The sequence below is a fragment of the Hippocampus bargibanti genome, linkage group LG10 (genome assembly GCF_051943395.1).
Source record: "Hippocampus bargibanti isolate YZ-2025 linkage group LG10, ASM5194339v1, whole genome shotgun sequence".
Lineage (NCBI taxonomy): Eukaryota > Metazoa > Chordata > Actinopteri > Syngnathiformes > Syngnathidae > Hippocampus > Hippocampus bargibanti.
In genome coordinates, this window is record NC_142743.1 from 20364921 (window position 1) to 20390011 (window position 25091).

The 25091-nt window shown below is 39.1% G+C and overlaps 4 protein-coding genes across 6 annotated transcripts in view; 1 reads left to right on the forward strand and 3 right to left on the reverse strand.

The window, feature by feature from the left end:
• The first annotated feature begins 1094 nt into the window (after positions 1-1094).
• Positions 1095-7855, forward strand: cdk2ap2 (cyclin dependent kinase 2 associated protein 2). The gene is made up of 5 exons (XM_089006199.1): positions 1095-1165; positions 2306-2452; positions 5073-5164; positions 6838-6958; positions 7307-7855. The coding sequence occupies exons 2-5, from the start codon at positions 2398-2400 to the stop codon at positions 7372-7374; spliced, it is 336 nt and encodes a 111-aa protein (XP_088862325.1). The 5' UTR covers positions 1095-1165; positions 2306-2397; the 3' UTR covers positions 7375-7855.
• Positions 7856-7951: 96 nt separating this feature from the next.
• Positions 7952-13273, reverse strand: aip (AHR interacting HSP90 co-chaperone). The gene is made up of 6 exons (XM_089006197.1): positions 13134-13273; positions 11403-11585; positions 11143-11331; positions 10243-10419; positions 10021-10162; positions 7952-8917 (listed from the first exon to the last, which is right to left on the reverse strand). The coding sequence occupies exons 1-6, from the start codon at positions 13233-13235 to the stop codon at positions 8649-8651; spliced, it is 1062 nt and encodes a 353-aa protein (XP_088862323.1). The 5' UTR covers positions 13236-13273; the 3' UTR covers positions 7952-8648.
• A 362-nt stretch (positions 13274-13635) lies between these two features.
• tmem134 (transmembrane protein 134) lies at positions 13636-17206 on the reverse strand. Its single transcript, XM_089006198.1, has 8 exons — positions 17009-17206; positions 16462-16716; positions 16310-16377; positions 15745-15831; positions 14753-14829; positions 14544-14588; positions 14076-14129; positions 13636-13971 (listed from the first exon to the last, which is right to left on the reverse strand). Exons 2-8 carry the CDS (start codon positions 16669-16671, stop codon positions 13889-13891), a joined length of 624 nt encoding a protein of 207 aa, XP_088862324.1. The 5' UTR covers positions 16672-16716; positions 17009-17206; the 3' UTR covers positions 13636-13888.
• A 6993-nt stretch (positions 17207-24199) lies between these two features.
• Positions 24200-25091, reverse strand: part of doc2g (double C2-like domains, gamma) — a 56991-nt gene continuing 56099 nt past the window's right edge. For 2 of the 3 annotated variants that reach the window (XM_089005509.1, XM_089005511.1), the window contains exon 11: positions 24200-25016. In XM_089005509.1, coding sequence (XP_088861635.1) covers positions 24877-25016 — 140 coding nt within the window. In that variant the 3' untranslated portion in view covers positions 24200-24876. The remainder of the gene's footprint in view (positions 25017-25091) is intronic. The other variant, XR_016116147.1, reaches the window with a different exon arrangement.

Here is a 25091-nt window from a genome sequence, read left to right on the forward strand (position 1 = left end):
GCATACATGTTTGCAATCGATTAAAGAATTTATCCCGCACCATTTTGAGGCAACATTGGGGGGAAATATCTCACCCAAAAAGAGGCAGAAAATGGCCACCGAGCTCCTGTGAGGAATGATCAGCCCGTTTCCACAGGCTGATAAATTCCTTACATGGAGCTTGGACGCCCTCTTCTGGCTCTTTCTGGTGCAACACGAGGTTTTCAGACCAAACAAGCATTGACGTGATGTAAGGACTGCTACAATGTGTCCTTTTTTTCGGTCAGGGGCGTCCCTTTAGTGACGTCATGTACGGACTCCCAACTCAAAAACAAGACTTCCAGAATATTCAGCATGAGTCTTAAAACGTAAAATATAGCTATATGCGGTGGAATCTTTGTAAAATACACTCAGTAGAAGTCATTTGAAGCCATTTTACAAATTACGGGAAACTTGTCCGGAGGCGTCGGTCGTCCTTTAACGATTCAAGCAAGTTAAAAAAAAAAAAAATCACCGCTCACAAGATGATGCAGTACAGTTCCACTCTACTATCCACCAATCCCTTTTCTTTTGCATTGTCCTCATTAATGTTGCGGGATAATCAGAGCCTATCCTAGCTGACTTTAGGGGAGAACATATAAACTCCACACAGGGGGCGGCGGGGCGGGATTTGAACTCACAACCTCTGCATTGTGAAGTCAGCGTGCTAACCATTCAAGCATGTTTTGAACACTGACCTTCAGAAGTATAGCACAAATATGCCAATTCAGTAGCACACAATTTATTTGACTCTTTCAGAAAACTCCCCACCCCTTTGCAATACATATTATACATATTATTACTTATTTGTAAATAAAGGAAACAAAATCAATAGTTTTCGCCTTTTATCTGTGTTTGTTCTCCATTGTCAAATGATGTGTTATTGTTCTACAATGAAATTAAATGTACTATTATGTTGTTCTGATCTTAATGTGTTATTTATGTAAAATGTCTGAATGTGACGCTTCATTCATTATTACGTTTGTCTCTTTAGACTCACGCCATTGGTCAATTTATCGACCAATGGCGTAACTTAAAAGTTTAATAAATGAAGGGTACGCTTGCTGTTCCTTCTACGCATGCGCACTTCTTTACACACAGGAAGGACCCTCACGTCCCACCGCGGATATTAAATCTACTTAAAAAGGTACTCAAAGTACTAAATGTCATGTTATTCTGCGCTCCTCACATTCAAAATTAATGTACCTTACAAATAAATGGTGCTGCTTATGTGGCTTTATTGGTCGAATCGCGTTAGCTCTGCTTTTTTAGGTCCCTCTCACATTGTTGTGCTAACCGGCGAGTGCTAGCTATATTTAGCATTGTACCTTCCTGTTAAGCTAATGTCAGCTATTGTTTCATTCAAGGTGATATCGAGATAAGTCCGATTTGCCTTCAGTGGTTTCCATCGCGCACAAATCGTCTCGAAAGTACTTTTCAAAATGAAAAACAAACAACCCAATCGCGTTAAAGTCGCTTTTATGAGATTTGGTTGTCACGAGAACCTTTTTTTGACTTGGCTTGTTTATGTCTTGAGATGCCGACAAACACTAAGCAGCCATTTCTTTAGGTGCACCGGCACCATCTAATGATCACCAGGACAACCATTTCAAATGAAATATGTTGAATAAAGTTAATTGTCGTACGGCCATGTATATTTTACCAATACGCATATAATTGTGGTGTGTCATAATAACTTAAAAATACTGATACTTATTTTGAACATCGATACCCCTCTCAAGATGTGGGTGCACAGATAAGAATGAACGGCGTCCTTTTTAGTTCCACTTTCTGAGGATTGGATCTTATTTGCGAATATATTTGATACCCAAGTACAGGTATGCTCTTAGCCCTCCTCATAATATGATTCAGCGCACAAGTAGAATGACTTGGGGGCACCAGTAAAACAAATTTGGGTGCCGAGTAGGGCTGTCAGGATTAGTAGACCAGTCACGACTGTTTTATTTTAGCAAAATATTTAATACAACTATGAAAAAGTTAGCAATTGGCCTCGACTAAATAAAAACATTTTAAACAAAATGTGTTTAGTATAGCTGTGCAAGAACCATTGTTGGTGAACTATGTCCACTTTGAAAAAGTGAAAAAGAAATGTGTAGTTTAACTTTCTTCACAATAAATGACGAATCACCTCCGTGCAACCATTGCAATAACACTCTTCTGTGTGTGCAATAAAATTATATTGTTCATACAAACACAATAACTTAAAAAAAACTGATATGAGGTGAAGGAATGAAAGACTTTTTTGATCATTCTATCTGATGCTCAGCTCTTAGGAGCTCATCTCCAGGAGTAAAGCTGTATAAGCACCGGACCGAAGGAAGTGGCGCGTCGTACGGGGAGCTGCCAGTGGACATCGTCATGAGTTATAAGCCCATTGCTCCTGCGCCATCTGGCTCCAACCACACGCCGCCTGGTTTGTTTTTAACACCAACCGTAACCATAATGCTGTTTTGGCTATGATAATTGACGACCTGCAAAGAATCATAATACCGGTAATACCTTATATGCATTCACATTTTAAAATAATGTTGCTTTACAGCAACGGTGATTGTCAAAATAAAGTTGGATACCAACATCCTGATTTACTTTTTTTTAAATAAATATTCTATATATTTTTTTCCATCAAATACACTGCACAGAGGTGGAAAACACTCGACATGTCTCCTTCCCCTCAATGGACAACCAACACCATTTTTTTGTTTCCTAACTGACATCAGAAAAACGCTTTATAGGATCTAAAATACCCAAAACACACAGGCTGATATTTTTCGTCAAACGCAAAACACCAATAAAAATGACTTAAAGTTGCCTAAAACTGCCACTAATGAGCTCAAAACTGGAGAGATTCAGAAAGTCCCGCCTGCGTTTCATGACTTCACACCAGGAAACTTCTTCACAAACTGCCTTGCTCCAGAATCAAAACAATGGCTTTAGAGAGTTCAGATTCGGAAAAAGATCCGTTACTGTTACTCATCCAGTTATGAATATGATTCAAATACTTCTGAAGAGGAAAGCAAAAGTGTTTACGATCGATTAAAGAAGTCCTTCCGTATCAATTTGAGCCGTAAGCGACAAAACTGGTGAAGGACACGACATATGAAGTGCCGTGAATAAGCAATATAGCATCAATTGGGTGATATGTGGCATATAAGGACACAAATAACACATAATAAGCTACAGGATGTCAACATCAATGCAGATTGTTTATTGGTTGTGCATGCAAAACGTTGTTTAAACTTTCAAGATGAAGAGTTACGAACTTGCGTATGAATGACAGCGGTTATCCATCGCTAACTCCGTACGTAACGTAAAATATAGCTATATGCGGTGGAATCTTTGTAAAATTCGGTTAGTGGAAGTCATTTGAAGTGATTTTACAAATTATGAACGCAAGTTGTCCAGAGGTATCGGTTGTCCTGTAATAAATCAAACCTTTATAATGCAATGAAGAATAAATCTACGTGATGGAAACCATAAGCTCATTGACGTCATGTTCGCTGACTTCGTTGTGTCCATTTTGTTTCTATCTCCATCTTCCACCGTTATAAAACCTCTAATTCAGGGGTCGGGAACCTTTTTGACGAAGAGAGCCATAAAAGTAAAATATTTAGAAATGTTTTTCAGTGAGAGACACACGCGCGCGCACACACACACACACACACGGGCGCGAGCGCACACAAACGCACGCGCGGCCACTTTTCAACAAAATATCAGAATGTATTATTTAAAATAACTTTGTGATAGTACTCACCGTTAACATGGATGGTTTTCCGTTCCTCGTGATTGGTAAAAATTCAGGCAAACGATCGGAATGAAATTCAACTTGTCGGTCCACAGGCGAAGGTACTGCTAGCTAGCCTGCACACGGCTCATAAGCTTCCACACTTGCTATCTGCAATATACTTCTCGCAGAAGTATGTTGATGCTAACGTTAACACGTGGCTTGTTAAAATGTCACTGACATTCGACTGTTTCATCGATGGTATTGTTTAATTGCAAATTAGAATCAGATCATTTTCTCTCCTCAAAGGCGAATGCTCCGTGAATTCAAGCTGAAGTGCCGTCGTTGGGCTCATTTAAAAGGGCGTTTACCTGTTTGAACATGACGGCCAGTATTATCCAATCAAAATTGCGCTTTCCGCCAACTGCAGCCCCAACGGGAAATGAACGGCGAAAAACACAATAGTTTTATATAGATATTCAATAGACACACAATGCATTTTGCGGTACTTTGTTTGGTCTGAAAACTTCGTGTTGATGGCGAAATTACAAGGAAAACACCTAAATAGCGCGATGGTGAATCGTTGTGTGTTGCACCAAGACTACTATTTGATATTCGCTGACACAAATTCCCAGCAGAAAAATCAGCCCATTTCCAACGGAGCTTGGGCGCCATCTTTTGCATTTTCTGGGACACTACATTGCTGTCATTGACGGCTCGAATTGATATGGGAGGACTCCTTAATCGATTGCAAACATTTATGCTTTCCTCTTCAGAACTATTTGAATCATATTCATAACTGGATGAATAACAAGAAAGCATCTTCTCCGAATCTGAACTTTGTGAGCCAATTGTTTTGTTTCTTGAGCAAGGCAAGACGACTTGGCGTGACATCACGAACTAGGGGCGGGACTTCCTAACAATCCCCAGTTTCGAGCCGATTTGTGGCAGATTTTGGACACTTTTTATTGGTGTTTGGCATTTGACTAAAAATATCATCCTGCGTGTTTTGGGTATTATAGATGCTATAAAACGTTTTTCTGATGTCAGTTAGGAAACAAAAAAGTGATGTCGGGTGTCCTTTAAAGAGACTAACAACAGGAAAATAAGTGAAAAAGTCAAAAGTGATTCCAGTTTTGAAGATGGAGCAGTGTTTGGAGAGTCGTCATTGGTTGACAGTCTCTCTGCGATCGACTTGGAACCAGTTTGCGGTCGATAGTAATCTTGATCTACTCGCTTACTGAATTTCACACATGATTTGTGCACAGGTACACATTATTTGTATTCCTCTGACTTTGTTGTGTATGTTCAGGCTCCTCCGTGCCGTCTCCTTCGCTCCCGTCATCTTCTAACTTCCGGCCGGCCTTCAGTGACTTTGGCCCGCCCTCCATGGGCTTTGTTCAGGTATGCTAGCAGCACTTCTGTGTATTTGCGATGATCTACAAAGGTTGAATATGGCACAGCTTAGCTTCCTCGATGGAGATATTCACACTTTTCAGCATAAAGAAAATAATAACCTTTTATTCCACTTTTGCGAGTTACCACATGCAGAGTCGCAATTACCACAGTTAGTGCTGCCATTTCATGAATGTTTTGAGTGACAATCACTTGGGTCTTTTGTTTTTATTCAGGTTTTTGTCCTCTTCTGACAGTCTTGTATAATTATAATTCTACTTCACGAATGTTGAACCGCTTTGTGTTGGGTTTTCATATAAAACGGCAATAAAATATATTTATGTTTGTGGTCAGAATGTGACACAATATGGCAAAGTTCAAGGGTTATGAATCTAAAGCTCAGTTAACCCGATTTATTAAGACAGCAGAAAAGGTAATTGGGCAGGCCCTGCTCCCCAGGATATTTATGTGCAGTCTCGTCAACAAGCCAATCACATTTTTTTGAATAATGCACTCCCAATTCGAATTCCTACACTCAGGAAGAAGGTATAAGACCCTTCTCCGCAAATTAAGCCAATACAGTGAAACCTCGGTTTACGAACCCCTTGGCTTACGAACTTTATGGTTGACGAACCTTACATTTATGAACATTTTACCTCGGCATACGAACTATTTTTCGGGATACACACGGAGCTGCCACAATGAGTGAAGTGTCGTTCGCGAACGAGCCCGTTCTAACAAGAAAATGGTGGCCACTGTTTTTGTCCTCTATTAACCGCCCCCAGTCTTCGGTTAAAGCCACGTGATTGGTCAAGAACCCAGTAGTGGGGGGTGGGGGGGTTAAAAATTAAAGAGACAGGCAGACAAGAGAGTGAGAAAACACACACACGAGATGACAGAGCTTGAAACAAAAAAACAAAAGTGTGAGAATAGTGAGAAAATTGATAAAAAACAGTTAAATATCCCATCAATCAGGCTCCACAAATAACCCGCACAAGTCATCTGTACACTTGATGCAAAAAGCTATCAACCCAGCTATACAGAACACAATTGATGAGGAACTAGATAAAATTATTATTATTGGAGAAAGCACCTACAAGGGATCGTTCCTCATGATGGTGAAAGAAGAAGGTTACATTCCTCATCAAGTGTTTAATGCTGATGAAACCGGCCACTCCATTCCATCAAGCCATCAACGACCATCACAAAGGTAAATAAAATGAATTTATTGTACAGTACAGTTTATTTCTGTCATCATAAAACTCTAGCACATTTATTATACATAACATACGGTATAGTTTGTGTAGTATTAAGGCTTAGAAAAGTAAAAAGTAGAAAATTATGTTTTATGGGGACCTGGGAACGGATTATACTCATTTTAATTGTTTCCTATGGGAAATTAATTTTTGGGATACACACTTTTCGCCTTACTGTGTCTGGGAACCAATTAAGTTCGTAAGCCAATGTCCCACTGTATAAGAATTAATTCATACCGCAGGCTATTAGTTTAAGTAACAAACAATTAGAGGAAGCGAGACGGACAAGCAGGACTTAACATAATGAATTAACATACTATTCCATTGTATGTATAGTAGATATTGTCCTGTGTTGTTTGTAAGGACCACTGTATGTTATTGATGTTTTGATGCATCCCTTTTGTTTCTCTGAAAACTCCTGCTCAGCCCGTAAAAGTCAGTCAAGGGTCGACTTACAGCGAACTTCTGTCAGTCATTGAGGAAATGAGTCGTGAGATCCGACCCACATACGCTGGAAGTAAAAGTGCGATGGAGAGACTAAAGAGAGGTATTTAACAATACTCAAAACACAGGCACACGCGACATTTTGTCCAAGTAGCGAGAGACTCCATTATTCACATTTTAATTGATGCAGATTTAAAATTGGTGATGGATACCACATGATGACACTCAGATCAAGAATTAATTGTTGGGAGTTAATTCAAGTCACGTCATTTTAGTGCCTATGATGGTACAGACATTAAACAGCAAAACTCATTTGGTGTACATAATTGCTTTGGACAAATGCATGTTCACTGTTAATAGATGCCTGATAAGTTTGACTTCCATATGAGGGTAGCTTCAGAATTTTTATTTTGGAAAATTATTCCATATTCAAGTGTCTTATCTGTTCCAGGTATCATTCATGCACGCGCACTGGTCAGGGAGTGTCTGGCAGAGACGGAAAGAAGCGCCCGTACATAACCCTTCCCTCCTCCCACTCCTCCTTCCTTATCCATCATTCATTGTTTGATTTGAATTTCTGGGTGGATTGTTTTTCATTGCATCATGCTTGTCATTCCACCAGGTCGTTTTGTTGAAACTGTGAGTTCCATTTTCTATTTTTTTCCCCCGACGGCCTGTGGATATTATAAGTGGAGCAGTCTGTCAAAGATAGATTAAACCATTTTATATTTGTTGACAGACAGACAGAGTTAAGTCTCCTTTAAATTGAAACCAAAATTTGTCCTTAAGTCAGTTTTTTTCCTTATCTTTATTCATGTGTGCGTCATAAATCAAGACTATTTGCTTTCCTGCTCACCCGCGTCAATCCTATTTTCTAATCAATATTCAACAAGAACTATGTACTGTACCTCTCAAGTCAATTTGTTATTGTGGGAATTTTGTAAACCAAACTTTTGCAGTTCCGTATGTATATCTTAATTAAATGATACAAAAGAAATCACTACCTTTACTGTTTTTGCTCCTTCCCTTCCCTCATTGGACAAAGATGAATTTGGTTGTATTCAAGTTACATAATTTGACCACACGAGAAGCCGCATTCAAAATTCCAATGCACAAAGAAACACATTTATTTGGATTTCACCATTGCTGCTTAAATGACATGAAACGACTGGGGTGAGACTCATCCACGTAGTTGTTTCCACAATTTTGGTCTAACATATAGAAAGTGATGAAAAATAAAATACTATTTTTCCCCCCTGCATGTGAAATAAGAATCCAGAAGAAAGCAACATCCAATTGGTTTGTTCTGATGGCCAACGTCTCCCATCTGCCAGCTATATTGACCAGGAGAAACCAGTCTGTTAATCCTGAGACCAATAAGGTCCATAGGAACAAAAGGAGAGTTGTACGGGTAATATTGTCAATTCGCACGTGATTAAAGGTGGCTCGTTAGACTGAATAAAAGAAAAGCAAGAAAGTGCAGCAGAGCAGTTTGTGTGGCAATTAAAAGCCGGCGTTCTATATGAAGGGAACCAACGGATATATATATATATAACCGATTAACTGATGACACATGAGGTGTTGAGTTGCTATTGGCAACAAAACAATCAAAAGGAGAAACAAATCTGACTTTGGGAACATTATGTCTCACAGTTTGTCATGCGAATGAGGCTCAAACGGAAACACCAGCAAATGGTGTTTCTATGGTTTCGCCTTGAAATTGAGAGACAGCTTCTCATTTTACACCTCAACCTTGAGGAGAGAAAAAAGTAAAAGAACAACTGTCGAGGAGACTACTGAAGGGGAAGGATAATAGTTCCGTGTGAACTGACTGTGGTAGCAGTTGGTGGCGGTGAGTTGTAATTGAACAGGCCTTTGTAGCGTCCTTTATCCTCCTTGTCCTTGGTGCGTATGCGATCCTCCATGGCCCTCAACTCCTTGGCGACAGACGGCCCGAGGGACGGGTCCAGCTCCAGTACCTTGGCAAAGTCCGCACGGGCCTCCGTCTCGTTCCACACTGCGGCATGGGCCTTGGCTCTCTTGTAGAAGGCCTTAACGTTGTCTGGCGCACAAAGGACAAAGCAGGTCAAATCGATGAAGGACAAAGAAGCCAACACATGGAAAGTTATCAAATGTCAACATCTCAAAAACTAATAAAAACAATCATAGTTTTACATTGAACAGAAGCGACTGGGCAAAGTCTGGCATCACTTTAAAAATATCCTTGTTTTGATTTCTGTATTAATTATATCCATTTAAAGGACAACAGACGTCTCCGGACTAGGTGTGTCCATAATTTGTAAAATGGCTTCAAATGACTTCCACTTATTATTATTATTAAAATACAGGTACATGGAATTTTTACTCGAGTAAATATTATTCCACCTTTACAGTTATTGCTGTATAAACCCTAACGTTTTCAGTCCAGAGCAAGAGTGAATTGATTGCCCATTTCCAGTACTTTTGGATGGAACTCTGAACAAGTTGTGTCCATAATTTGTAAAATGGCTTCAAATGACTTCTACTGAGCGTATTTTACAAAGATTCCACCACATATAGCTATATTTTACGTTTTAAGACTCGCGCGGAATATTCAGGAAGTCTTGCTTTTGAGTTGGTGACGAGTCCGTACGTGACGTCACAAAAGGACCGCCCCTGACCGTAAAAAAGACGCATTGTAGCGGTCCTTCCATCATGTCAATGTATTTTGCTGTACCTGTTTGGTCTGGGGACCTCGTGTTGCACCCAAAAGCCGCCAGAAGAGGGCGACCAAGCTCCATATAAGGAATTTATCAGCCTGTGGAAACGGAGGTGACCACAGGAGGTCGCCATTTTGTGCCTCTTTTTTTGGATGAGAGATATCCCCCAAAATGGCACATATAATTCTTTAATCGATTGCAAACATGGATGCTTTCCTCTTCAGAACTATTTGAATCATATTCATAACTGTGATTTGTATAAATAAATGAGATACGGTATTTAACATTTGTTCCAGCTATCAAGATTTTTGTGCTGAAATTGGATGCTTCATTCCATTTTCATGAACATGGTAAAATTGGTTCAAAGGAAGCAAGGTGTGCACCGTGTCCCAATTCCACACTAATCTCAATTATGACCATCCTCTATGAAGCACATGCTTGAGTAGGATAATGAGGTGAGCCTTACCCTCATATTTGAACGTGAGTGACGAGCAGTGTTCAATGACTTCGTAATATTGGCCTTGGAGTAGCTTGCACTGGCAATAGTTGAGGAGAAGAGGCGTGATCATGTGGTCCAGCTTGATCCACGCTTCATCTCCTGGATGCTCCTGAAATGAAAAGATGAAGAGGTGTCAGATATCATGGGAAGGCGTTGAGAAGGAAAGGGCATGAGGCAGAACTCATTGACCTTCATCTGTAAATTTTTGAGGCAGGCGATGCCATTGTAGTATTTGTCGGTGGCCTCTTGTATTCGGCCTTGTTTGAAGAGCGTGTTGCCCTCCTCGTGGATGTGAGGCACGAAGGCCAGCTTCTCCTCATCCGTCATGGCCCACACATCCAGCTGAAACGAGCCCGGAGGAAGAACCTGCAAGCATACTGGAGATCAGTGGCAGCTTTCACAGTCGCTGCATACAACCCTATGTATGACTGCATCCTTTATCACTCTCTTTTGCAATATGTTGCTGAAAAAAAAATATAATTATAGGTGAAACTTATAAAACATAACATTCTTTATCGCTCCAAAAGGAAAAATGAAATTGTTTGAGCAGTAATCGTAACAACAATGATTTGCTGTCTATTAGCTATCTATCTGGCTATCTATTAGCGATCGGGCTATCTATTAGCTATCTATCTATCTATCTATCTATCTATCTATCTATCTATCTATCTATCTATCTATCTATCTATCTATCTATCTATCTATCTATCTATCTATCTATCTATCTATCTATCTATCTATCTATCACCTCACTAGGTATCTATTAGCTATCTAGCTAGCTTTCGATCACCCACAGAAAAAAAAAACTGACTGTAAAGTGACCTTGAGAGTTTTGAAAGGCGCTTATAAATCAAATGTATTATTATTAAAAACACAAATGATTGAATATATAGGGAATATCATCAAAGTGTCTATATTTACAAAGCAACCACACTTATCATTAGTTATTCTTTTTTATTGGATTGGTTATTCTCATTTTTTGAGATGGCGAAATTTGGGTTTTTGCTAGCTGCGAAAATTAATCATCACAATGATTACACTGTTGTGGAACAACCCCCTCAAAGCCAAAACGTGTCCCATTTCACGCACCTCCATCAGCTCAATGGCGAAAACAAGCGGCTGTGGATTGGCCTGAAGGTGGTCTAAGTCTTTGTGGCCCAGTGAGTGGTGGGAGTGGATCTGGGCAATGCCACAGCAATGTCTCTGGCCTTCCAGGGGGTCTTTCCCAATGCTGATGTTCCTTAGCGACTGGGAAACCAGTGGGTAGAGTGCTGTGTGCTGTGAACAAAAAGTGACCATTTCACATATGCCAGTGTATAAAAACAGACTTGCTTGACGTGCGCACGTACTTTGGTGTCACATGTGAACTCTGCAATTTCTCCTTCTCTCATAGAGATGATTACTTGTTCCCATACAGCAAGTTTAAACTTCTTGCCCAATATCAGCTCCATTGGTTTACTGCAGCCCCCCATGTTCCTGGAGTCATCCAGCACTGTGCCATCACACAGGCTGGTGCGGTAGTGGAAAACCACCTGGAAGAACAGACAGTAATTATGTCAACATTTTTAATATATATATATACATATATATATATATATATATATATATATATATATATATATATATATATATATGTATATATATAATGCATAGGCATTGCTGTTATTCCGCTAGTCAACTCACATTATATACATCCAAACACAAGAAAAGTTTTCAGCAGCCTCAATTCATACTTATTTCCTCATAATCATTTTTATTCATTATAACACATAATTTTCATTAGCTACTCCAAGGAATCAAACTAACAAAGATTGGCTGTCAGTTAAACAGCATTGTGAGGGAAGCAAACATGCAGAGAAAAAAAATATTGAGAAAGCAGAATTACAAACTACCTGGTAAGTCATTCAAATTCATGTTATTATTCTAATTAAGGAAATTATGGTAAGGCGTGTTTATTACTGTTAACCAGTATATCATGATTTTAATTATGATTTATAATACTAAACTAACCCAGTGTTTCAGTGTTTCTTCAGGTGTCTACACGGAACAAAACTAATACAAAGAAAATACAGGAGTAGACCCCATTCTTAAATCAGAAAAAAACAGCCTAACCTTCTACATTATATCATGTGAAAGAGGAATTAAATATGAAGGGCCATTGTCATCAAATGGTGAGTATAGTTTTGCTTTTTTGAATGTTGCTGTGCCGATAACCATTTTACTGAGCATCTTTAAGTTCATAGAGTTCCTTGTTCTGTAGCCACAAGGGAACATAAGACAGTGTCTTCTTGTGCTGGTCCGAAGCCCGGATAAATACAGAGGGCTGTGTCAGGAAAGGCATCCGACGTAAAAGTTTGGGCAAAACAAACATGTGAATCAAACCTCTGAAAATGCATGACACTGATTCTCTGAAGGGAAAAGCCAAAAGGAAAAGAAGAAGATAACACATAATTTTCATATACAACGTTGAATTTATAAGTTTTAGTACGTATTTAGGTTTTTACCTAAACGTCACAATTAAAGGATATATTTGAAATGAAAGTTTTCACTCTATATCGTCTATAATTTTCGTGTTTCAGGTTTCCAAATGCACAACGAAAGAAACAACACTTTATTTTAATTTATTGAGTTTCGGACTCGGCCGTTTTTATACTTTAAACGCAAGATATATTCAGGGTTTCGTAAGATTCCATCGACGGCTTATTTTGGACAATCACAACAGTGGAATATTGATTGCCACAATAAACCAACCTATCAGCATTCATAAACAACCCATCTTGTTCCGCCCATATCCGTCCATTTGATGAGTGAAAAAACATTGAAAAAAAGAGGAGAAACGAATGCCAACTGGCCAAACGTTTTTTAAACCAGGAAGCGAATAAAAACCAGGTTCTTCCATGTGCGTCAGTGGTAGCTCTTAATAAAAGAAATGTCTTTGGGTAAGGTGAAACTAAAATGTGTTAGCCAATATAGGACAGCGGATACGAAAAATTAGCATTAACAAACGATAGAGCGCGTTTGCTAACATTTACAGAGACCCAAATTAAAGGGATTAACCCGCAATTTTTATTATATTTTACCTTTGTACCATCGGGAAAGTGAGACAGTTGTCCTTTACCCGGGCTAATCAATTTCTTACTGATCCCTTCCGCGAGAAGCCTTCTTGCCTCTTCCTCCATCATTGGCAGAGTCGTAACTGACGACAAAGTACGATGTTTACCGAAGAAAGCCGATTCTGGTTTGTCTCGTTTTGGGCGAGCAGCGCCCTCAACTGGTAGGCGGTATTGCAGGCCATCGTATTGACGCAGGAATAAAGCTTCAAAGTGCGTTGAGTTGAGCGACATTATCAATTGGGTCTTGTTGAAATGTCGACATTTGGGAGGAAATGTGCACATTTTCCCCATTGTGGGATAAATAAATGTTTTCTGATTCTGAAGCCACTGTACCCGTATAAAAACTTCACAAACAGAGGGAGAATATGCGAACACTCTGTTGCAAAGCAAACGATTTGAAACCAAACCTCAGAAGTAAAAGTTGTCTTAACCGTTGCTTCTCTGCACAAAAGGTCAATATAGATAGAGCTAAACGTTAGAAATGTTTTATTGTAATTTCACAGTCAGTATTCAAAGAACATAAAAATACTCTCTGGTGTCCACTTAAGTAAACGGGCCAGTTCATGTAGTGGAAAAAAAAACAAAGAAAGTGAATTGTTCAAATATCAGTGGTCATCAGAACAGAAATAACAACAACAACAAAACTATACGATGCAACAATATGTTGTCAAGATATTGACAATAGAACAAAAGTAAAAGTGGTTCAAATATCTGGTGAAATCTTATTTTTCAAAATATGGCAGGTAGAACAACTTGAAGCCTCTTCTTCCACGGACAGCACAGCTGATGTATATCACATGATACACTGAAGACAGTTGATAGAACAGTAATATTATAATTCATATAATTCTTTCTGGAATGTAAAAAGAACGTTCTGAGTGGCAATCCCGCAAAAAGGGATTTCTTTACCTCCAGGGATGAAGAGCAGGAATCCAGGTACAAAGAAGATAGCACTTGACACACCTGTGATTGAACGCAGAAAACAGCCTATAGTCATATTATACGTATTACATTTGGTTCCAGCCCAATCATTTCTGATTCCAATTTTCCATTACAAAAAGTAGAGAGTAATGTATGGGCAACTAGTTTTTAATTTTGGTCATCTGATCATGACTGCGATATATGGTTTTTCTATGATTAATTATTTCACTATATTATCAACAAAAAAAACATTAATGTGTAACAGTACTTTTTACATAACGAATAAAAAAGAAAATAATACAAAATATGTGTGTGTATCTGTGTGTGTTACATGGTATTGATTTATATTATACACATTATATGCTTTTTAATGTCGGAAAGTGTAAATTCTTAGAAATAGATGCTCTCATAGAAAAAAAAACAACACTATTCCTTTTTAACAGATATTTGTCTCACCTGCAATTGGATTGAGCTGTATGACAACGCCAGTGAAAATAAGAGCTACAAAGAAAGAATACATGTGGAAATTATCAGGATGGCAAAAAAATAGACACACACACCTTTCTCTGAGTGTTGATTTACAGTATTGGTATAGTGTGGTGTTCGGTTTACAATGAAATGGACTAAATTTGGCCCACGTACTGTCGGTTCCCCATCAAACTTACCAACTCCAGTAAATAGGAGCAGGAAGGAAGCAAGGACGACTCTTTTGTTTTTCTTCACCAGCGGATGAGACACCCAACTGCTCAACAAATGAATGTACAGTGAGACCTCAACTGCACCTTATCTTACAAACTTTTCGTCTTACAAACATCAAATTTATGAAAATTAAACCTTATAATAAGCACTATTTTCATAATACACACCCACCACGGCTGGCGGAGTGATCTTCGGCGGAAGCACACGACCGAACAGCACCAGAGGTTAAGTTACCAACAGTCCTTATGGAAGGTGACTCTCCTTCCATAAGCCATCAACGACCATCAAAAAGGTAAAAAAAAAATTATTTTAAAGCACAGTTTATTTCTTTAATTACAGTCCTCATGTAATGCGCCTCTCTTTCCAAACAGCAATTCCCTTTGACCTTCGACCTTCAACGCCATTCCATCAAGCCATAAATGACCATCACAAATGTAAATAAAGTAACTTTATGATACAATGCAGTGTATTTCTTTCATTACAATACAATAGCACATTTATTATACATAAGGTATGTTGTGTGTAGTTTTAAGGCTTATTTAGGCTTATTTAGTTGAAAAGTATATTTTATGGAAACCCGGGAACGGATTATTCCCATTTTAATGGTTTCCTATGGGAAAATATTTTTGAGATACACACTTTTCGCCTTACACACTCTGTCTGGGAACCAATTAAGTTCGTAAATTGAGGTCTCACTGTAGTGAGTAACCAACTGGAGACCTTATATTAATAATAATAATACATTACATTTTAAGCGCCTTTCAAAGCTCTCAAGGACACTTTACAGTCACAGACAAGCCTAGGTACTATAATAAATAAAATACAATCACAAATAGAATACAATAAATAAAATACAATTATAAATAGAAACAAGAGAGAGAGAGCTACACAGAAAATGCAATTTTAAATAGGTGGGTTTTGAGATGGGACTTGAAGGTATAATGTGTCGCGATCTCACCCGCAGCAATGTGCTGAAAGTTGTGTGACGGAACTCAAGGTACTGAAGGACCACTGAGAGCTGCAGTAGGACAGAGTGGCGGGATCACTGGAGGTGGAAAAAGAGCATGAACATTGTGTCAAATCAAATAAGACACTTAAACTCAAACAAATAAAATAAAATAAGCAGTGGAACCTAAAAGCTCAATTTTCAGAAATGGGCAGATAAAGGATGTGCTTGCTTGTTTGATTTTACATTTGATGGGTGGTTCCCAAATAGTTCCTCTTCAGAACTATTTGAATCATATTCATAACTGTCAAGAAAGCAATTCCGAATCTTGCCAATCATATTCATCACGAACTGGATGAAAATGCCCAATTCGCAGCTCAATTTTTTTGCAGATTTTGGACACTTTAAGTCATTTTTATTGGTGTTTTGCATTTGAATAAAAATATCATACTGCGTGTTTTGGGTATTTTAGATGCTATAAAACGTTTTTCTGATGTCAGTTAGGAAACAAAAAAGTGACGTCGGTTGTCTTTTAAGAACCAGTGTTCAACCTATACATGATTTAAAATGGACCAACCTGATTTTGAAGAAGTTGTTAAAAGAAGAATTGCCGTTGTTGGTAAGAGGGTCTTCATTTTCCAAATTCTATAATAGATCAGAAATTACAAAGGAAGTGTGTTTTTGCCCCCCTCACTCCAAGGACAAATAAGTGGGGTAGGGGCGTCTTACTTGATACTTCAGGTTACTGTGCTCCGTCGAGGCAAGCAAAACAGGCGAAGGATGAGGCTGAGTTTTGGAGAAAGTCAAAGGCCCGAACGTGAGGTCTGCTTCTCTGTCCTTGTCTCGAGCATTCCATCCATCGGAGTCCACGCCAGACATGGCTTCTTCTTCATCGACTTCCAACGCGAAGGCGTCGTCGATAGTGAACTGCGTTGCCATGGCGATTCACCTCTTATGCGCTGATTTGTTGTGGTTTGAGGAACACTGTTATTGTGGAATAATAAGAGCAGATGTCATCACAAATCATAAGCATGTATGAGCACTACAAATAGCAAACACTTTTAAAGTTGGATTTTTGGACTAAAATGTCAGTAAAAAGAACTGTAATCATAAAATCCTCCTAATTTCCAGTGTGATCTAGTTAAGACCAGTTAAATCGTTGGGTATGACTAGAAATTGTGTAATTTGACGGGCTGGGGCAAACAGGAAGGCTTAGCTGCTCAGATCTCAGCCTTTGTTTCCGCTAGTCGATCAGATGACCAAAAGGAAAACTTACTGTCTCCAAACAAGCTTTTTTGGTAGAGTTTTATCTGGACTCCAACACGTTTGGCACAAAGCTCACATAGCTCCGAGATTTCTCGTAAAACAGGTGGCAGCTGTTCAAAACGAGATGTAAAAGTTTTATAAGAGCGTCAACCGTCTTCCCAAAACTTTTTACTCTCTCGCTCTTTTCAGTTTCCCCCGCATCCCATTAGCCGGCTATCGATTGCATATGCCTGATTACGCCCAGCGAATGTTTGGGAGTGATTTCAATGGAGCATCGAATTATCGATGCAAGTCGTCGTCCAGTTGACAACTTGTTTAAAACTTTGCAACGCCAAGACATAGTTTGGCTCGAAGTTAAATTATTTAAAAAACTTTTTTTTTGTCTTGACAACGGAGTAGTTACATGACCTGGGCGTTTGAGTGTTGGCACCGTTGGAGGGAGCTGATGCTTTATTAAGAGTCAGAATATATATGTAGCTATGGACAAATGTACACTATATTGATAACTACATAAAACATGTAATAGTTATAGATGATCAACAAAGGTACATGATTTCGATCAGAGGGGATCAATTTATGAATCCAGAAATCCACAATTATTCACCAAGAAGTCGTAAAGTGCGGCATTCTCCCAAGACCATTATGTGAGATTTTCTTTTTTTTTTTTTTTTTGTTGAACCATTGTATGTCACAAAATCGAAATGCATTTCCTCCTCAAATGCGAGTCTCATAGATCCGCCTTTTCAACAACAAAGGGTGTGATGCGAATAAAAACTAATCACATGCTGTAAATGTGAAAAAAAAGTCTTCCCATGGCTCTTGTGCATACAAAAAGCCATGTAAAAATGGCACTAAACAACACTAATGCACAAGTGCATTGAGGGCATTTTTGCCGAAAAGGTCGAGGTCACTGAAAGATAATATTCCACTAGATTTGTCCTTTACTTCTTTTTTGCATTGTTTTCTGACACATCAAAAGTCTGGCGTGCAACAAACAAGAAGTCCCTAAGGAACAATGATACATTGGTGCAAGTAGTTTTTATTTTGGTGGAGCACAGCCAAAGAAGCAGGAAAAAGAAGCGCAACAGTTGTGAATTTGAGAAGAACGGGCTTGGCGACTTACCGTGAATTGATGTCCCAAATTATTGAGTTTAATATTTTTGAAAATTGAAATGATTCAGTTTAGTTTTTTTTAATAGAATATGGATGAATAGATATTCGAGGCCCTCACTGCTCCACATGTTAACTGCCTTGCGATAACCGCTCTTGTAAATTGACGCTATTGCAAATAAAAGTGACGTGACTTATCGGCCTTTCCTCCTGACTATTTTAATGTTGCATTCATCTCCCGTCTCCTCCATGTTCATGTTTATACACGACATCCAGCCTTGACAATTAAACTTTGGCCGCTGCTGTATTTGGAGGTCAAAGTGCAACAGAATTGGCAACTTTTGTGAGGACCTTAAAATCAACTTTCGTCAGTTATTATACATTTGTCAATTCAAACTTGAGGCGTAGTATTTCTTGCATCAAAAAGATAAGGAGTAAGAAGGCTTTTAGGACATTTGTGCAACTTAATATGACCGGCTGGGTATCATCATTTTACGATGAAACAAAACACAATAGGTTCACGGCTGTACATTTATGAGCGTAGACCAGCGAACTTGGTATAAGACAAAGATAAATTACACTTGTTGAAGATTTGAACATGAAACAAAATCGTCTATATCACACACACCCAACAATCTGGGCTCTAGCTCAACAACTGTATGAAATCACCATTATAATGAAACCTGTTTACATTACAGCAAAACAAAAAGTGGCTGCGTTCAATGACGATAATAAACATATTTTGGAATATCATTATCATCCCAAGTGTGTCACTCAACACTGAGCATAATTCTTGTCATCAAGTTCGAATCTGTCCAATATTGTTCTCATCTTGTACAGACGTCGGTAATGCTGGGACCCTAAACGCGATTGTTATGTAATGATAATAATAATACAGTGAGACCGCAACTTACAAACTTTTCGTCTTACAAACGTCAAATTTATGAACAATAAACCTTATAATAAGCACTATTTTCATAATACACACCCACCACGGCTGGCGGAGTGATCTTCGGCGGAAGCACACGACCGAATAGCACCAACAGTCCTTATGTAAGGTGACTCTCCTTCCATAAGCCATCAACGACCATCAAAAAGGTAAATAAAACTTTATTTTACAGCAGTTTATTTCTTTAATTACAGTCCTCATGCAATTCCCTTTGACCTTCGACCTCCAACGCCATTCCATCAAGCCATAAATGACCATCACAAATGTAAATAAAGTGACTTTATGATACAATGCAGTGTATTACTTTCATTGCAATACAATAGTACATTTATTATACATAGAATAAGGTATGTTGTGTGTAGTTTTAAGGCTTATTTAGTTGAAAAAGTATATTTTATGGAAACCCGGGAACGGATTATTCCCATTTTAATGGTTTCCTATGGGAATTTTTTTTTTTGAGATACACACTTTTCTCCTTACACACTCTGTCTGGGAACCAATTAAGTTCGTAAGTTGAGGTCTCACTGTACATTATATTTTAAGCGCCTTTCAAAGCTCTCAAGGACACTTTACAGTCGTCATTGAACATTCTCATAACAAAACCACGGGCATTTGACGTGAAGGAAGAGCAGGCCTTGAAATGACTGTAGTTTATTTTGAGAAGTAGTGACACAATATTACCACATGATGTCAGTTGTCACAGTCGTAATTTTGACAGTGAATAAACAAAAGCCTTCTACCCCCCCCCCCCCCCCCCCCCCCCCGGCATTATAACCACTTGCAGCGTTTTGGAAGGCAAGTGTCAAACGCAAAATAATATACACAACAATCCTGAATGACAGCCTACACAAAAGAGCTCAATGATGGCAGGATGGGATGACATGAGCTGTCAACACATCGGCACGCTTCACGAAACACGATGGTGATTATTGCCAAACATGCAGCTACATTGAAGATCAAATGTGAGCAACGCATGCAAGAAGGTTGGACTTGCGAAAAGAAAGAAAAAAAGCATCACAATCATTTCATTTTGGTTTGATCATCATACTGCTGTCCCAATGGGAGCTTTTGGTGCATAGAAAAAGGAAAGAATGAGACACCAAAGTGGCTCAAGATTTCTTTTATCGAAGGCTTCCTAGGTCTATTTTCATAGTCTTGTTCTTGACAGTTTGTTTATGTATGTATGTATGTATGTATGTATGTATGTATGTATGTATTTATTTCCCCATTTAGAACAGTTTTTCTTTCTGAGGTCAACAATGAGAAATTCCCTTTCGATTGCATTGAAAATTCAAACAGGACCCGTGCCGTAGTAGACTGTAGTCTGGTTAGGGCTGTGTTGATACTATAAGCCAAATGTGTCAAAGTCAAGGCCCGGGGGCCAGATCCGGCCCGCCAAATCATTTTATGTGGTCCGCGAAAGCAAATCATCTGTGTCAACTTCCATGGTCCTTGCTTAACCCATTCACGCAGAGCATATGAGCATAGATAAATTCATAAATGAAATGTATTATTATTATTATTAAACAAAATCAAAACAGAGTATCAAAGAGGTTTAAACAAGTATATAATTAACAATAATATAATTACATATAATTAACAATAATTAATGTGGCAAGAAACAACATGAATGCATTTGAAAATTTCCAAGTGTCATATATAATAAATAACGGTGACATTTAGTAATAATTTTATTTCCCTGTTTATACTCACTTAAACATCCATTTTCCGTATCGCTTATTCTTCATTCGGGTTGCGAGGGGTGCTGGAGCCTATCCCAGCTGTCTTTGGGGCACTAGGCAGAGGACACCCTGAATTGGTTGCCAGCCAATTGCAGGGCACATAGCGACAAACAACCATCCGAACTCACACTCACACCGAGGGACAATTGGGAGTGTTAAATCTGCCTGTCATGCATATTTTTGGAATGTGGGAGGAAACCGGAGCACCCGGAGAAAACCCACAGGGGTCCAGGGAGAACATGCAAACTCGACACAGGGAGGCTGGAGCGGGACACAAACCGGCGACTGTGCACTGTGAAGCCGGCGTGCTAACCACTCGCCTACCGGGCCGCTCACTTAAAGGGCAACCGACGTCACTTTTTTGTTTTTTAACTGACATCAGAAAAACGTTTTATAGCATCTAAAATACCCAAAACACGCAGTATGATATTTTTATTCAAATGCAAAACACCAATAAAAATGGCTTCAGATTCGGATAATATGCTTTCTCGTTACACATCCAGTTATGAATATGATTCAAATAGTTCTGAAGAGGAAAGCATACATGTTTGCAATCGATTAAAGAATTTATTCCGTGTCATTTTGTGGCAAACGGGCGGGGGGGGGGGGAATGTCTCACCCAAAAAGAGGGAACAAAATGGCCACCGAGCTGTGAGGAATGAATTAGCCCGTTTCCACAGGCTGATAAATGATTTCCATTGAGCTTGGACTCCCTCTGCTGGCGGCTTTTGGATGTAACACACGGTTTTCAAAAAAACAGTACAGCAAAATACTTTGACGTGATGGAAAGACACTACAATGTGTCCTTTTTACGTCAGGAGACGACGGTCCTTTTCTGACGTTACGTGAGGACTCGTCACCAACTCAAAAACAAGACTTTCTGAATGCTCAGCGTGAGTCTTAAAACGTAAAATATAGCTATATGCGGTGGAATCTTATTAAAATACGCCCAGTAGAAGTCATTTGAAGTCATTTTACAAATTATGGACACAACTTGTCCGGAGACGTCGGTTGTCCTTTAAGCAATAATTGAAAACAAATATTGATTTCAACACGAGTGAACCATCATTTAAAAAAAAAATGTCTGTACAAGTAATAATAAGATTTGGTGATTAAACATGTATTTGGTTTGACTGTCTTAACAGCCCTCCGAGGGAAGATGTGTAACTCCAAAGTAACCCGCGACAAAAATGAATTTGGCACCCCCTGCTGTAAGCGACATCCAATAAGGCTGCTCCATATCCGCACACGTTGGCAGAAAGCCACGATTTTAGTAGGGGATGGTTTTGTTTACGACCAATTTCGACATGCTTTTTTAATTTTTATTTTACAAATATACTTTTGGTTCATCCTTGCCACTCAGTGTATGAAAATAAACCTGATATAAAAGTATCTGATCACAGAAATGGTCAATAATTATGTTTTGAGTGTCCGAGGACATCTAGTATGAAGTTGTAAGCAACATTATTCCCATAAATCAAACGGCAGCACCCATTCCCGAATGGATAAATTACCGTATGATATTGGCCTACAGGAAATAAAAGTTGCATTGTTTATTGATTGATAATGTACACTGGAAGCAACCATGAGAAGGTCATCGCTCAAACATGAATCTTTGTGCACATCGATGACTATGCAGTACAGCGAACCAATAAAGGCATAAACACTCACTGGACACTTCATTAGGCACAAAATCAAAAGAGAATCAATACAAGAGCTGGATCAAAATAGTGCTCAACTCACGTGGTGTCTTGAGAGGGTAAAATAAGTACGCCTCCCGCCTTGATGGAGTTAGCAACACACATATGTATTGGACGGACGAAGAATACCTTGCTGGCAGTATCACTCAAAAGTGATGAGCACTTTTTCGTGCTGGTCTTGTATTGGATCTCATTAGATTGTGCAGGTGTCTCAAAAACAGTTCGATGAGATGACACGTGATTGACAGTTTGTTCAGGGCGAATACACATCGCTCGGTGTGACCAATGGAGAAAGCAGAGCTTTTCTTCTTGTGCACAGCTTACTTATCCTTGTTGTTTTTGTCTCAAACGCACATGCAGTCACATACGCATCCATCGACCCCACATAGTGTGCTTCTTGAAGTTCAATCGTGATATTCGCAATGGGGCACGACGTGAAAAAAGATGCTGCAAAATCACAATTGAGGCACTCAAATTGCTTTCCACATATATGCACGTACAGATGACAATCACAAAGACAATGAAAGACAAATCCTTCAAACCAGCGACATGTTAAAGTAACAAATTCACCATATGGATACTTTTGTGCTTTGTATCGTTCGGTAACGTTGCCGCGTTACATATAAGCCAGCATAGCGATGGTGTATTGACACAGTGGGCCTGATTTACGAAAACATTTGCGCGTGTGTGTGAAAAGGGCACAAAATGATTGGTCACGCAAACATACAGTGAGACCTCAACTTACAAACACCTTAACTTACAAACTTTTCGTCTTACAAACGTCAAAATTATGAAAATTAAACCTTATAATAAGCACTATTTTCATAATACACACCCATCACGGCTGGCGGAGTGATCTTCGGCGGAAGCACACGACCGAACAGCACCAGAGGTTAAGTTACCAACAGTCCTTATGGAAGGTGACTCTCCTTCCACAAGCCATCAACGACCATCAAAAAGGTCAATAAAACTTTATTTTACACCACAGTTTATTTTTTTAATTACAGTCCTCATGTAATGCGCCTCTCTTTCCAAACAGCAATTCCCTTTGACCTTCGAACTCCAACGCCATTCCATCAAACCATAAATGACCATCACAAATGTAAATTAAGTGACTTTATGATACAATGCAGTGTATTTCTTTCATTACAATACAATAGCACATTTATTATACATGAAATAAGGTATGTTGTGTGTAGTTTTAAGGCTTATTGAGTTGAAAAGTATATTTTATGGAAACCCGGGAACGGATTATTCCCATTTTAGTGGTTTCCTATGGGAACATTTTTTTTGAGATACACACTTTTCACCTTACACACTCTGTCTGGGAACCAATTAAGTTCATAAGTTGAGGTCTCACTGTATGTGGAAGCTGAACGAACGACACCATTTTCCAAATTGTCAACATTGCCATACAGTCATTTCACTTGTTAGAAGAGTACCTATATGCAATACATGACTTAATAAACCTGAGATGAATAGTGATTCCACATGTGTAAACATTTTTTTAAAGGAAATTATCCTGACATATTGTCCTTTCAGTAATGGGAGGAGCCAGTCACAAGAAGGAGTCATGCCATATCACTTGTTTCATTTCAACACACTGTGACCACTGGTGCTGGCATCTCACACGAAGGGTTTCAGGAGTGCAGACTCAAGCTTCATACGATTAAACGGAATGAGAGTCGAATATTTACTAGCCGTGTACTCAGCATGCGTTTATTTTTTAAATTCATACATTTTTCGAACTGCCTTAACCTTGGGTAGCGTCTCCCAACTGTCTTTGGGCACAAGGTGGGGGACACCCTGAACCGGTTGCCAACCATTCACAGGGCACATCGAAACAAACAAGCATTGGCGCCGACACTCATATCTAGCTAGAATTTTGAGTGTTCAATCACACTCCTATACATGTTTTTGGAATGTGGGAGGAAATTTAACGGTTTAAACGGGTGCGATTGTGCCTTTGCGCCTCCCTATTTGGGATCATGGTAAATCAGGCCCAACGTGTCACAAGGTCTCACAATGTTGCTGGCCTCATTCATGGAGTGAATTCTAATCATTTCGTCGTTAGTTGAACATTTGAACAAGGACATTAGAGTGACCTCAGCGAGGTCTAAAGAACAACATTGTGCGTGTATCTCTTTGTTACGTTCATGAGGGCAATTTGGTTTACCTTAAAAAAATAAACACCACACCTTTTTAACATCACTGATGTCAGAATGAAGGTCATTTACAAACAATGGTTGCTGTTGGCAATATATTGATGGATTTTATCTTCATCGCTATTACATTATGATTATTATTGCAGTTTAGTTCTTTTCTTGTATCTTTCAGAGGGATGTGCATGTGTGTTTACTGCAACGTCTGGTGTGATTTAGTCCGTTTTGTCGCTGCTTGGGGCTCCTTGTTGTGTGAGCGTATGCCAGTACTCCACTTTTTTCCCTTTGTTTTTGAGACACTCGAACCAGTGTCTGAGTCTCTGTCCGCTCGCATTGATGCCCAGTTCCACGCCACCTGGAGGCAAGGTCGAAAACAGAACACGGAGTAAGGACGGGAATTGGGTGACGACGAGGCCTGTGTGAAAGATGT

What these genes read in the sequence shown, in the direction of transcription:
- tmem134 (XM_089006198.1), bottom strand. Translation starts at nt 16,671, where the DNA reads ATGGCAACGCAGTTCACTATCGACGACGCCTTCGCGTTGGAAGTCGAT. An exon ending in ACAGTAACCTGAAGTATCAA is followed by an intron (nt 16,378 to 16,461) that starts GTAAGACGCCCC and finishes GATCTATTATAG; the next exon opens with AATTTGGAAAATGAAGACCC. An exon ending in CCTGCTCTTCATCCCTGGAG is followed by an intron (nt 13,972 to 14,075) that starts GTAAAGAAATCC and finishes AACTGTCTTCAG; the next exon opens with TGTATCATGTGATATACATC.
- aip (XM_089006197.1), bottom strand. Translation starts at nt 13,235, where the DNA reads ATGATGGAGGAAGAGGCAAGAAGGCTTCTCGCGGAAGGGATCAGTAAG. An exon ending in AGTTCACATGTGACACCAAA is followed by an intron (nt 11,332 to 11,402) that starts GTACGTGCGCAC and finishes TTTTGTTCACAG; the next exon opens with CACACAGCACTCTACCCACT. An exon ending in TCAAAAATTTACAGATGAAG is followed by an intron (nt 10,163 to 10,242) that starts GTCAATGAGTTC and finishes TTTTCATTTCAG; the next exon opens with GAGCATCCAGGAGATGAAGC.
- cdk2ap2 (XM_089006199.1), top strand. Translation starts at nt 2,398, where the DNA reads ATGAGTTATAAGCCCATTGCTCCTGCGCCATCTGGCTCCAACCACACG. An exon ending in CCTCCATGGGCTTTGTTCAG is followed by an intron (nt 5,165 to 6,837) that starts GTATGCTAGCAG and finishes ACTCCTGCTCAG; the next exon opens with CCCGTAAAAGTCAGTCAAGG. An exon ending in GATGGAGAGACTAAAGAGAG is followed by an intron (nt 6,959 to 7,306) that starts GTATTTAACAAT and finishes TATCTGTTCCAG; the next exon opens with GTATCATTCATGCACGCGCA.